This window comes from Xiphias gladius, chromosome 5, assembly GCF_016859285.1.
Source record: "Xiphias gladius isolate SHS-SW01 ecotype Sanya breed wild chromosome 5, ASM1685928v1, whole genome shotgun sequence".
Lineage (NCBI taxonomy): Eukaryota > Metazoa > Chordata > Actinopteri > Istiophoriformes > Xiphiidae > Xiphias > Xiphias gladius.
This window is the reverse complement of record NC_053404.1, coordinates 4,068,972-4,081,008: the sequence shown is the minus strand read 5'-3', so window position 1 is coordinate 4,081,008 and position 12,037 is coordinate 4,068,972. Positions and strand designations below refer to the sequence as shown.

Here is a 12,037-nt window from a genome sequence, read left to right as displayed (position 1 = left end):
ATCTCAAGAGGCCTTTTGGCGTTTTTTTTAATTCAAGTAAGACAGTCTCTTTTCTCTCTCCCAGCCGTCACCAGCAGGGACAGATTTCCTTAACCTATCCTCATTTTAATCCACTCCCTTTGAAGTGGGACACGAGTGCTTCTCTACATACATCCACACTTAATTTACAATCCCTTATTACGCTGACCTGAGCAGACGGTGACGTTGTCATGGCAACTGCGGCTCTGCCTGCTCTCTCCAAGACAGGGCAGGCCACCAAACCTGGCAGGAGGACTGTTACATTCCCTGGTGCGAGCGGACGATCCGGCGCACCCATCACAGTCCGACCACGCTGACCAGGGACTCCATGAACCGTGGACTAGAGAGAGAGAGTGAGGAAAAGAAAGAAAGAAAGCAGTGAGGTTTGTGAGAGCTGGGAACTGAAAGGGAAAACAGGGAGAAGTTGATATATCCGTCTACCTGAAGAGAAAGATAAGTTAGACACAAAGAAAGAAGTGAGAAAGAATAAAAGAAGGAGAGAAAAAAATGGAGGAGATACAAAGGACAAACATGACAAAAACAGGAATAAAAGACATAAAAATACAGAGGAAGAACTTCTATCTAAAAGGATAAGTGGCTGAGCTACCTGGGAGTCTCCTGTCAAATCAACAACAGTATAAACTTCTGACTGTAAATAATTTCAGCCAAAAGTGTCTTAAATTGTCTATGTGTTATCTAATCAGTAAGCTCACTTTGGACCAAGATCTTTACGAACTAATAAAAGTTCTAAAGAATCTTCTCTGTCACTAAGTGGTGGTGTCTTACCTGGACAGAAGGTGATGACAGGGCAGGGCTGTCTCTGGATTTGAACTCCGACCCCACTGTGTATTTCCTGTTCTCCAGAACAGGCTGCTCCTCCAGCCTTGGGCTCAGGACAGCCACAGCTCCTGTAGCGGGAAACCAACTCTGCCCCACAGGTCCTGGAGCAAGGAGTCCACTCTGACCACTCACACCAGTCACCTGACACTGGAAACACAAATCTAACTTAACAGCCATTCTCCCAATATAATTCTCCCATGGATGTTTTCCATTAATCATGCAGTCAACACTAAAGACAGTCATTATTTTTTATATTTTTGAGTGGGTGAATTCAAACACTTATCAAAAAAGAAAGGAAAACTGCACACCAGCGAATGAATAACATCTTGTTTTATAAGTTGTTCGTTGATCGTGCATAACTTCCATTGTTTTTCAACACCTACAGAGACTTACAGCAGGTCTTACTCACCTGGGCAGGCGTATCCAGTGCAGTTGAGCCTCCCACCCTCACAGGTGCTGAAACACAGGAAATACAACATAATACATTTTCCCGTCCTTTTTTTCTCAGTGTTTCTCTGTGAAATGTAAATGTAGTGTAAATGCATATACTATAAGTGATCTTTCTATGTGTGTTATTCTGACCAGTTGTTACACCCATCATTGGCTTTGGTGGTCTCTCCTGGTTCCAACCAGTGTCCAGTGCTGAGGTCAAGGCAGGGGCAGTCTTCTCGCTCTACACAGACCGTCCCATTAGCAGACAGGACCTTTCCCTCCGTACAGTAGCACCCTGGCTCACATCGCCACTCACAGTGCTGAGGGACAGGGATAAAATCCCTTTAACATCGCCACAGTCTATCATTTTTATCCATAGGCATGACTTCATCTTAAAACCTGTGGTAATGGGTGAAAACAGGAGTCGTGTTTGGTGTGATACTCACTGCCAGGTCATCACAGGAGCGAGGGCAGGAGGGACCACAGCTACTGAACACTGTGCCTGGAACCTGAGAACATGGAGCAACTGAAAACACATACATAGTTATATGTTGTCATAAAACTGACATAGAACCAACTTTACTCATCTTTGGAGAAAACACAGTATGGCTGCACAGACAACACACACACAGCCACATCTACAGTTTAAACACTGTAAACATACCTGGACAATGGTCAGTGTTACAGGCTATGACCTCAGTTCCCAGGCCCTCACAGTAATTTCCCTCCCCCTGTGGAGTGGGACTGTCACACTCTCTCCTCCTGCTCCGAATCCCCCCACCACATGACTTGGTACACTCCGTCCAATTACTCCACTGATCCCATCCACCGTCACCTGGAAAGAGCCCACGCGTCATGGTGAACTGTACAAAAATTAAAGCAGCTTCACAGCAAACGAAGATTAGTCAGCTGCATGCATCATTTCAACATTAGCTGGTAAATACATGAATCAACCAGGAAGTTGAAGTCATTTTAAAAAAAATGTGGTGACATTAATGATATACTGGGTGAACAGTATGTATCTTTCTAACAAAAACAAGCAAAGACAGGTAGGAGTTGACATGGCAATGTGAATAAAAACCAACCAATCAACTACAAGCCATAATTTTGTTTACACTGTGAGACAAGAGTTTAACTTTTTACCTTTTTAGTTGGTTTTTTTTTGTAGTATATCAGTCTCAATATTGATTTTTTTTTTCATGAAAGAACAACAAGAAACACCAAAGTAAAAAGATGAGTGTGAAAATGTAATGCCAACATATTTAAATATCAACGGAGTGTCAATACAGATTAACGCAAAATAAACTCACGGTTGCATGGGGTGTTCATGCAGACTTGGTCCTCTCTACGAGGTCCCAGACACGGCAGTCCCCTTCCAGAGCGCTGGGGACTAGAACAGAACCGGTACCGAGACTGGAGACCTGCTCCACACGACACCGAACACTGACCCCAAGGAGTCCACATGGACCACTGGCCATCAACTGCAAAGTATGGGTGTGTGTGTGTGTGTGTGTGTGTGTGTGTGTGTTTGGAGGAGCAGAACAAGAATGATAGAGGGAGGTACAATGAGGTAAAAGAAGAAAGGGGGAAAAATGCATGTGATTCATATTAATTTCTCATGCTGTTTTGCATCACTACAGCTTTACTGTCAATCAAATTGACGTTATTTTCATTGGCTGTGACTACAGCCAATTTATCAAACTTGAAAAGTTAAATCTTAGAGATATATTACTGTTGAAGGGATTTGGATTAGGGATTATTGACATGCAAACTACTCTTATGCAAACTATGACATGACAACAGGTAACAGACAAAGTACAGAAAAAAGCGCCAGTGGCTGTATTAAAGATAAATTCAATGAGGTTTTGCCTACCATTGCAGCTGTCTTGAGAGCAGTTTACCAGCCTCCCTGCTTCACAAGTACTGAGATATAAAAACACACATTCTTTATATACTGATGAACAGAAACACATGCTGGTGGAGTCAAACTGGCCATTCAGTTTTACTTACCAGTTGTTGCAGTCTGTGGGGACAATGTCTCCTGGTTTGTACTGCTCCCCATCCACATCACAGCGGCAGTCAGACTCTTGCACACACGCACCATCCTGGGAAGATGGAGGATAATGAACAATAAGGGTGCGATTTCTGTATATGTGTGTTTATATACGTTTGTGTATAGCCTCTCCACCCACCTGTTGGAAAGTCCCTTGTGGACACTGGCAGCCAGGTGTGCAGTTCCGGCTGAGGTCCACTGCAAGCTCTGTACACGACACTGCCCCCCTCACACACTGTGTCCAATCCTGGCCTGGAGGACACACTCGGCCATCACCTGACAAAGCAAGTTGGCAAGCAGAGATCACTGAAAACCTCAGTGTGTTTAAAATCAAAAACATGAAAATCCTGGTTATCCACTGCTGATCTGAGAAAAGCCCTTTACTTCACCAACATAACATATTTTGGCAAGCACATGCTTGAATTCAAAACATGTATGTGCAGTATGATCCATCAATCAATTTTTAAATGCCATTTAAATTGCATAAACATCTACAGTACTCCTACTACTCTACTACTGTTTGTTTGTTTTTGCATTTTTCAGATGTATCATTTGATAAATTAAAACCATTTTTTGTTTTGTTGTCCCCTACTACTTAGCCTTGACTTTCTGTGACCCAGTTTGAGAACATAAAATTGTTAACCTTACCGGCTTCTTAATGTTGTTTTCTGGTACAAAAACACCATCTTACTTCATAAATATGAGATGGCAGTACAATACTCTCTGCCGTCTTCTTGGCAACACAATAGCAGTGTTAAATGAGTGTGTTGTTTTGCTGTACCACAGGGCTGCAGATTACAGGCGCTGAACTGCTGAGCGGTGCCGTGGATTCGAATCGGCCCGCGGGTTCGGGTCCTGTAACCTCCTCCACATGTCGCTGAGCACTCTGACCATGTACTCCAAGGCTCCTTCACACCTGGCAAATGGCAGGATAAACTTCTTTTATATTTTAATCTGTGGTTGGTTTTCAATATATAATAATGCATACAGGAATAAAATGAAAACAGCAAAACCTCCAAAAGTCCAGCTTTCAGTTACAATACATCTAGAAGTTTATACATTTCAGAAAGCGGATTTCACGTTAAGACAACATTACCAACCGAGTAATTTTACTAACCAAAGCAAGGTTCGATGCTGCAGGTATCGATCCCAACTCTGTCTCCTTTGCAGGGACGACCCCCGAACGCTGGTGGAGGATTAGTTCCGGAACGATACCTCCTTCTCACACCAACATCACATGTTCGACTACAGGCGCTCCATTGGGTCCAGCTGCTCCAGCCACAGTCCACTGAGAGACACACATATACGCAGGTTAAAGAAAGAAAGAGCCAGTAAGAAAGAGATGGGTAAACAAGACAAAGCAGAAAGGGACATGGATGGATAGAAAGCAAAGTTAGAGACAGAATGTGTACATTAAAAATTGAAATTGATAGTAAAGCGCTAACCTGAGCAAGGAGCTCTTCCACACTCCATTTCTCCATTAGTGCAGGTACTGTTAGAGACAAAAGAACAAGTGACTGCATTTATGGACGTTTTTAGACAAAATTTGATCCATCCCATGAGTAAACAGAGGTATCATTTTTGTAATAACAGTACCAGTTATTGCAAGCATCGACAAGCAGGGTGGCACCAGCTGGGTACATTTCCCCCTGATGGTAACACGGGCACTGTGCCAAGGGCACACAGCTGCCATTCAGCAGGTAGAAGCCCGGGGCGCAGTAGCAGCCGTCATAACAGGCAGTGGCGCACTGCACGTCTGTGGAGGTCATGTCCAAACAGACCCGCGGACAGGCACCACCGTGAGCCTCGCACTCAGCTGCTGTCATGTACGCCATGCCCTCCGGACACTCACCTGAAAGGAGCGGGAGTGGAAAGAAGTGCACAGGCACACACAGGCACACACTATTGAAGTGGTGTATAAAATAACAGGAAAAACTGAAAAATACAGCGCAGTCCAATAAAACACCACCACCAACACATTTTTATTATAAAGTTACATTATTCACAATTATTATTCCATGGCCCTGCATATCTTGAGTAATAAGAAAACATGATGCAGCACCTGAGCAGGGGTGGGAGTTGCAGTCTCTTGTCTGCATGTGTGGCCCAGGGCAGCTGTAGCCCCCATGCTGTGGTGACGGTGAACTGCAGAATCGCTCTCTTGTTTGAACACCAGAGTCACACTCAGATGAACACTGAGACCACGGTGACCAGGCTGACCAGCCGCCATTCACTTGAAGTACAAAACTAAAATCAGCTTTTTCATCTTACAGGGTTTTTTAATCCAATAAAAAAAACACATTTTATGTTGTTGCGAAGGTGAGTGTGTGTATGTGTGTGTAAGGGGGGGGTCGTTGTGCAACAATATTTGTCATACCTGGACAGTGTATAGTGTTGCAGGGCTCTTGCTCCTCACCGTCCCCATCACAGCCAGAGTGCGTGTAGTTGAATGGTGTATGTGTGTGGTTGCAGCTGCGGAACCGTCGTCTGATTCCCACCTCATTCACGAGGTTGAAACATGTCTTACTGCACTCTGACCAGCCAGTCCATTTACTCCAAACACCGTCTGGCAGCACTGCACAAGAGAACGGCAAAGTCATCATACCACTACAAGAGAGGACTGTGAAAATGCCCATCATTATATCCTATAGCACAGGGTGATGTCCTTAAATATCTTGTTTTGTCCAACCTGCAAAACAAAACCCCAAAATATTCAATTTACTATAATGTAAGACCAAGAAAAGCATTTGAGAACCTGGAACCATTAAACATTTGACATTTTTGCTCAATTTCAAATTAAATTAAATTGATGATAATATTTTTAGTATTATCAGTAATTATTTTTTTTTTTTTTTTCAAATCACTAAATTTTTGTTTTGTTTTTATTTGTTATTGTTGTATTTTTTACTCATTAAATAGTTCTTCACACTTCACACTTTTTTTCAAATTATTATACTGTAAAGCCCAGTGCAATATCTACAGTAAGTGGAGAGAGAGAAGCCCCCAATTGAAAAAAAATGGATGATGAGGTTTTTTTTTTATAATACATTCATTTTTTTTGCAAATGTAGTGCAGCAAACATTTTGGTGGCTTACATACAGAATGTGTTAGATAATAAACCTAATGTTACAAATGAATAATGCCTTGAAAAACTTCTGTGTAAAAGAAATCCCTGACCTCAGTTGAACTTACCTTGGAAAAACAAAAATAAAAACATTCAGTGTGACAGCATTAGTGTTACTGTTGCGTGCATGGAGTCTGAGCAGTTATACCAGGGAGGCAGGGGCTGGAGCAGCTGCGGGTCTCAGCGGAGTCTCCTGGACAGGGCTGGACTCTGACAGCTCCTGTCCGGTTCACTGGGGACCTGAGGAGACAGGGTCAGGGCATAAGAACTGCTGATCCAAATTTAACTGGTAGTGTGTGAGCAGTAAAAAGAAAGCAAGAATTTGAAAACTTCAATTCGATGTAAGCACACTTCTGTTGTGAAAAGGGGTCTAACTGTTTGCGTTTCATCCACCAAGAGTAAGGTGCTGTACAGATTTATTGAATTAAACAGGTCCACCTGTAGCGTTGCTGTAGCCCCAGACCACAGGTAACATCACATGGTGACCACGACGACCAGGCTGACCACTGACAGCTCACCACACAGCTGGAGGTTTCACAGGTGACTTTTCCATCCCTGCACACACTGGGGAAGCATTTCTGACAGTTAGATTTTTTTTTTTACTTATTAAGAAATCAGTAGCAATAGCCAAGGAAGTATCCCAGTGTTCCAGCACAGTGCTCGGAAGACTTTAGGTGTACTTTATAAATTAAATATGAAGAATGAGACTCCTCAGACGAGACAAAACAGTTTTATGAGATGATGATTAAATTTCACACAACTGAAGTTATGTGTGATTTAAGAAGGTAAAATTTTAGTCAGTTAGCGTTTTGGAAATGCCACCAGTTCTGAAAGCCAGACTCGCTTCCAGAGTAAAAAAAATTAAAAATAGATATGTCTGTGTCTCTCACCATGTGGTACACTGGTCCCTGCTGACTGTCTGTCCTGGCTGCAGTATTTGGCTGTCCCAGTGACAGACACATTGGCTGGCATTTACACATCGCCCCTCCTGAAGGTACAGACCATTGGGACAGCGACACCCTGGAGAAAGACATCATTTATGTCTTAATAAGTGTTTTAGCTACCACTGAATGAGCCTTTGTAAGCTACTATCCATCTAGCACAAATATCACTGGGGTTGTTTCAGTGCAGGCTCATTGCTCAATTAACAGACAATGGACCATGGACAATTTAATTTGACCTGTACTCCAGTGCACTATTTTGTCCTCATATTTGCTAGACTCAGTCGAAGTGGAAAAACAGGAGACCAATTTGATTTTGGCAGCACTAACCCAAAAGAAAGTTAGATGCATCTCTAAAATATGACTTTGTTTATCTTGACAATTATCACAGTGACAATTTACTCAATTTCTACTCTGGAGGCATTATTATGTACTTGATTGCTTGATATGCAATTTGGATTCTGAATGAGCACAAGCTTTGTACTTCAAGGTAAGAGACCATTTAAATTTTTGTGCATGGCACGTCCCACTCAAGTGCAATACACGCACAAACATAATCTAAAACTCCAAATACACTGTGCATCCTACCCAGTACACATGCTGCAGTGCAGTTGTTGGTCAAGCTGAGATGTGAGCAGGTCGGAGGACAAGGCTCAACTCTTCCAGCCTGGCAGTCTGCCTCAGTCACCAGGACCATGCCGTTGACACAACCTGAACAGACCAGTCAGTTTGTAGGTATACTTACACAGAACAGAGGTGTAACTCTGACAGTTTACAGATTTAATTTTGCAACAATTAAATAAGCAAGGTGATTACGTAAAGCGTATTGAACAACTGTCGTCAGGCTGGAATAAAATACTTTAGGACTTTAAACACCATCAACAGAATTTACTGTTTGACAGATTCACCTGTCTGTGTGCCGATGTCTTTGGTGCAGGACTGGCTGTTGCAGCTCTGGCTCTGCAGGGTCATGCCCTCGCAGTCTTTCCCACCATTTTTAGGGGGGGGGGCAGAGCATGTTCTGTTCCTCCACCTGACTCCACCTCCACACTGAGCATCACACTCTGACCACTCTGTCCACTCTGACCAGTGGCCATCGACTACAAGAAGAGACAGGAGAGAACGAGATTAGGATAAGCATCAGATTAGACACAGGGGATTTACGAAAGATGCATTCTATCTGACATCAGGTTTAAAGAACAGACCTGGACATGCTCGAGGGAAGCAGGCTCGACTGTCGAACTGGGCTCCGCCGCAGGCCCCTCCAGGCAGAGCTTCCCTCAGTATGTCCCTCTGCCGAAACAAGGAGCCCAGACCACAGGAAACACTACATGCACTCCAAGCTGTCCACGGGGACATGATGCAGTCCACTAGACGAGAGGAGAGGAAAAAAGATGTAATAAAATATATGAATATTTTCCTGTCTGGTCTCATCACCAATTTCGAGGTGGAAGTATGACGTACCACAGTCTTTCTCATCTGACCAATCCACGCAGTCCTTCTGTAGGTCACACCTGCGGTCCAGGTGAACACACTCCCCACTGACACAGGGGAATTGCTTGGGAGAGCATGGGCTCGGCACCAGGGGGCGCGGCGGAGTCACCACTGGTCTGGTGGTGGTGCCTGATGAGACATGGCAATACAATAACAAAACTTTATACAAATGACACATGATATTAGACCCCAAAAAACATTTGAAAGGACATTTAAAAAAATTTCGTATTTCACTTCATATTTTACATCTGTTTATAGTCCATACTAAAATTATACAGCACCGTGTAAAAGTTTCAGGCACTTTAGATGTTTAGATTCTTATCCTTCATGCGGTACCATCAGGGAGGCGTGTGATCGGTCTCAAATTCATACTGCAGCATGAAAACAAGCCCAAAGATACATCCAGAGGTATAAAAAACTATCATCAGCAACAAGAAGTCCTGTAATAGATACTATGGCTGTACAGGGTCCTGATCTTAACAGCCTAAATCCACAGAACAACTGTGGCAAGTTTCCCCAAGATTATGGGAGGAACCTACCTGTCAAGTACCTGAAAAAATGCATGCCAGATTACCAAGGCAAAGGGTGGTCACATCCGATACTGATTTGATTCAGATTTTTTTCTCTTTACTGCGCTAATTGATAAATAAAAAACTATTTGTGGCATTATTTTTGAAACCCTCCTGACTTTACTTTTAGTGCCTAAAACTTTTGAATAGTGCTAAATAACTCCACTGTGTTACCAGTATCATCAATACCAACTTTTCTAAATTTACAGCGTTTGTGAAATTTAAGTAAATCTAATTCCTCTCCACTGTACTGCCATTCCCCCCTGCCCTCTGACAAGGTGTTGATGCGTACCACAGTGTTCCTCGTCTGACCCATCCAAACAGTCACGTCTGCCGTCGCACACCAGCGCAGAGTCCACGCAGCCAAATGACTGGCATGCAAACTGGCCCTCCACACAAAGCACTCTGGGAAGGCCACCATCATCAGGGGCTGAGGTGATCCACGGGGCTGTAAATTAATAGAAATTGAGGCAGCAAACAATGTCTATTATGCACCGTAAAGGGTGTTGACCCACGGGTCCTGTCTAATTGTAGGATAACTAGCAAGGCCTCCGCACCTTTTGTGGTTTGTAGACCAGGTCTTCCAGAGTGAAGGGTTGTGGTTAGGTGCAGTCCAGGCTGACCTGTGGTGACCCCTGGGTAGATGGAAGATTTGGTGGTCCAATGGCCTGATCATTTAGGACCAAAAAACAAAAACAAAACTAATCAACAGTGTATTGCAAACAGACACAAACCTGACTAAACTGGCTGAATGAAATACTAGCCAAACTTTATAGTAAAAAGTTTTAAAACTCATTATGAAAACTAAAAGATTTAAAGCTTTCAAATCGTTACAGTAAAGCCACCAACAATGGGTTGAAATTAGATATGATCAACGGCTAATCATACTTACCAGTACTTGGAATTGTGGTCTTCTGAAGTCCAGGTTGACCTGTGACACCTGATGTAGCCACACCAGGAATGCCACCCTGGGAGCTGGTGGTATGGAGGCCTGGGGCACCCGTTGTGCTGTCACCATGGAAGCCTGGTCTCCCTGAGGAGCTGGTCTGGTTCTGCAGCACAGGAGAGCTTCTGGTTGGAGCGGTACCTGAAGATGAAGATGAGGAGAAATGTACATTTCAACTGCCAAACTGTTAAATAGTCTGTCAAATGTAAGTTGTTTCAATCACTCAATCCTATAAGGAGACTAGAAATTGGTAAAAGTGGTGTAGCATGACGCAAAACAAGAAGAATGAAAAATGCGTATGACCCAATATCCATCAGTGCTCACCACAGCTGATCTCGTCAGAGTGGTCCTTGCAGTCCGGTTGACCATCACAAAGCATAGAGACAGAGACGCACTGTTCACTGTGCTGGCATGCAAACTGGCCTGGCTCACAGTGCTGCACCGTCACTTTCCCACCACCAGAGGGAGATGAGGTCACACTGCTGGGGGTCACTAGCTCATCTACAGCAGCAGGAGGAAGAGTTGATTCATATTATCGTTTATGTGAAGTCAGCTTTGCAGCTCAACGCAAATTCTGGAAGACAAGACTCAGCATTCAAAAACTTACAGATTAGTTAGACATTTGGAAGTCCTGAGAATTTTAATCATTATCATGTACTTGTGTATTTAGTTGAATTCCTCACCACCTCTGCACCCAAGGATCTCAACACGCAAATAGAAGGTGTGTCTGAACTCCACAGGGATGATGCGCAAGTAACGAGCTCTGACCAGCCGATCGAGCCAGCGGATCACAGGGGTCCTGCCCACCATCCGAACCTCAAACACCTATACCACAGACAGGAGGATATTTACGCATGTAATGGGGCTTTTTTCCCCAAGAATAATGCAATGGATTTTTCTTTTATTCCTCCATGGCGAAACATGTTCACCGTATGCGGATATACACAAATACAGAAATCACCTGATGTGAGATATGACTCCAAGTCCAAATGACTAAAAATACCTTAGCAGGGTCACCAGGCCTCCCATTCTCCTTGTAATCTGTGAAGAGGCTGCTGTGCAGTGCGAAGGCCAGGCGGTATTTAGTGAGGTAACCCCACATGCGTTCACTGCCCTGTGTCACCACCCCTGATACCCACATGGGTTCCAGGAAGTCCACCTGGAAATATGGCTGGGCATCTGTAGGCAAGGGACTCCATCCAGGCTCCATAACCTGACTACACAGAAGATGATACGGTTTGTTATTTTTCTCTATGCCTTACATTCTCCTTTTCAAAAAAATGAACACCAACAAATTTAAAAAGTTTGTAAGTGCATGCAGGGAAGCACATCCAATGTTCAGGCTATTACTGTAGATGCTTTAGAGGCAATAGCGACACAAATACCAGACCACTCACACGTTAGGGACGATGTTTAGTCGTCCAGCATCAGCAGGGTTGTTCTCACGATGCGAGGATGAGGTCAGCTGACCATATCGAATTCTCCCGTCCTCCAGTCCAAGGGGAGAGGAGCAGATGCCTGAAGAATATGACGAATTTAGATACCATCTAAGAGAAGCCGTTTGGCACACTGAATACAAGCAGAAAACATTTAAACATTTGGTCTGCAGCAATACTTGAC

General features: G+C 43.7%; 1 protein-coding gene across 1 annotated transcript in view; it reads right to left on the bottom strand.

The window, feature by feature from the left end:
- The window catches only part of sspo (SCO-spondin), a 73,193-nt gene that overhangs the window by 40,474 nt on the left and 20,682 nt on the right, over positions 1-12,037 (bottom strand). Inside the window, exons 41-70 of the mRNA XM_040127522.1 lie at positions 11,815-11,935; positions 11,421-11,634; positions 11,101-11,242; positions 10,742-10,918; positions 10,364-10,558; positions 10,029-10,139; positions 9,764-9,919; positions 8,873-9,031; positions 8,614-8,778; positions 8,317-8,508; positions 7,997-8,119; positions 7,358-7,487; positions 6,906-7,031; positions 6,616-6,707; positions 5,721-5,918; positions 5,406-5,576; positions 4,940-5,195; positions 4,789-4,835; positions 4,461-4,631; positions 4,125-4,259; positions 3,483-3,619; positions 3,301-3,395; positions 3,164-3,213; positions 2,601-2,771; positions 1,955-2,125; positions 1,737-1,816; positions 1,441-1,610; positions 1,268-1,314; positions 805-1,005; positions 188-358 (exon numbers count right to left, since the gene is read on the bottom strand). Coding sequence (XP_039983456.1) covers positions 188-358; positions 805-1,005; positions 1,268-1,314; positions 1,441-1,610; positions 1,737-1,816; positions 1,955-2,125; positions 2,601-2,771; positions 3,164-3,213; positions 3,301-3,395; positions 3,483-3,619; positions 4,125-4,259; positions 4,461-4,631; positions 4,789-4,835; positions 4,940-5,195; positions 5,406-5,576; positions 5,721-5,918; positions 6,616-6,707; positions 6,906-7,031; positions 7,358-7,487; positions 7,997-8,119; positions 8,317-8,508; positions 8,614-8,778; positions 8,873-9,031; positions 9,764-9,919; positions 10,029-10,139; positions 10,364-10,558; positions 10,742-10,918; positions 11,101-11,242; positions 11,421-11,634; positions 11,815-11,935 — 4,374 coding nt within the window. The remainder of the gene's footprint in view (positions 1-187; positions 359-804; positions 1,006-1,267; positions 1,315-1,440; positions 1,611-1,736; positions 1,817-1,954; positions 2,126-2,600; positions 2,772-3,163; positions 3,214-3,300; positions 3,396-3,482; positions 3,620-4,124; positions 4,260-4,460; positions 4,632-4,788; positions 4,836-4,939; positions 5,196-5,405; positions 5,577-5,720; positions 5,919-6,615; positions 6,708-6,905; positions 7,032-7,357; positions 7,488-7,996; positions 8,120-8,316; positions 8,509-8,613; positions 8,779-8,872; positions 9,032-9,763; positions 9,920-10,028; positions 10,140-10,363; positions 10,559-10,741; positions 10,919-11,100; positions 11,243-11,420; positions 11,635-11,814; positions 11,936-12,037) is intronic.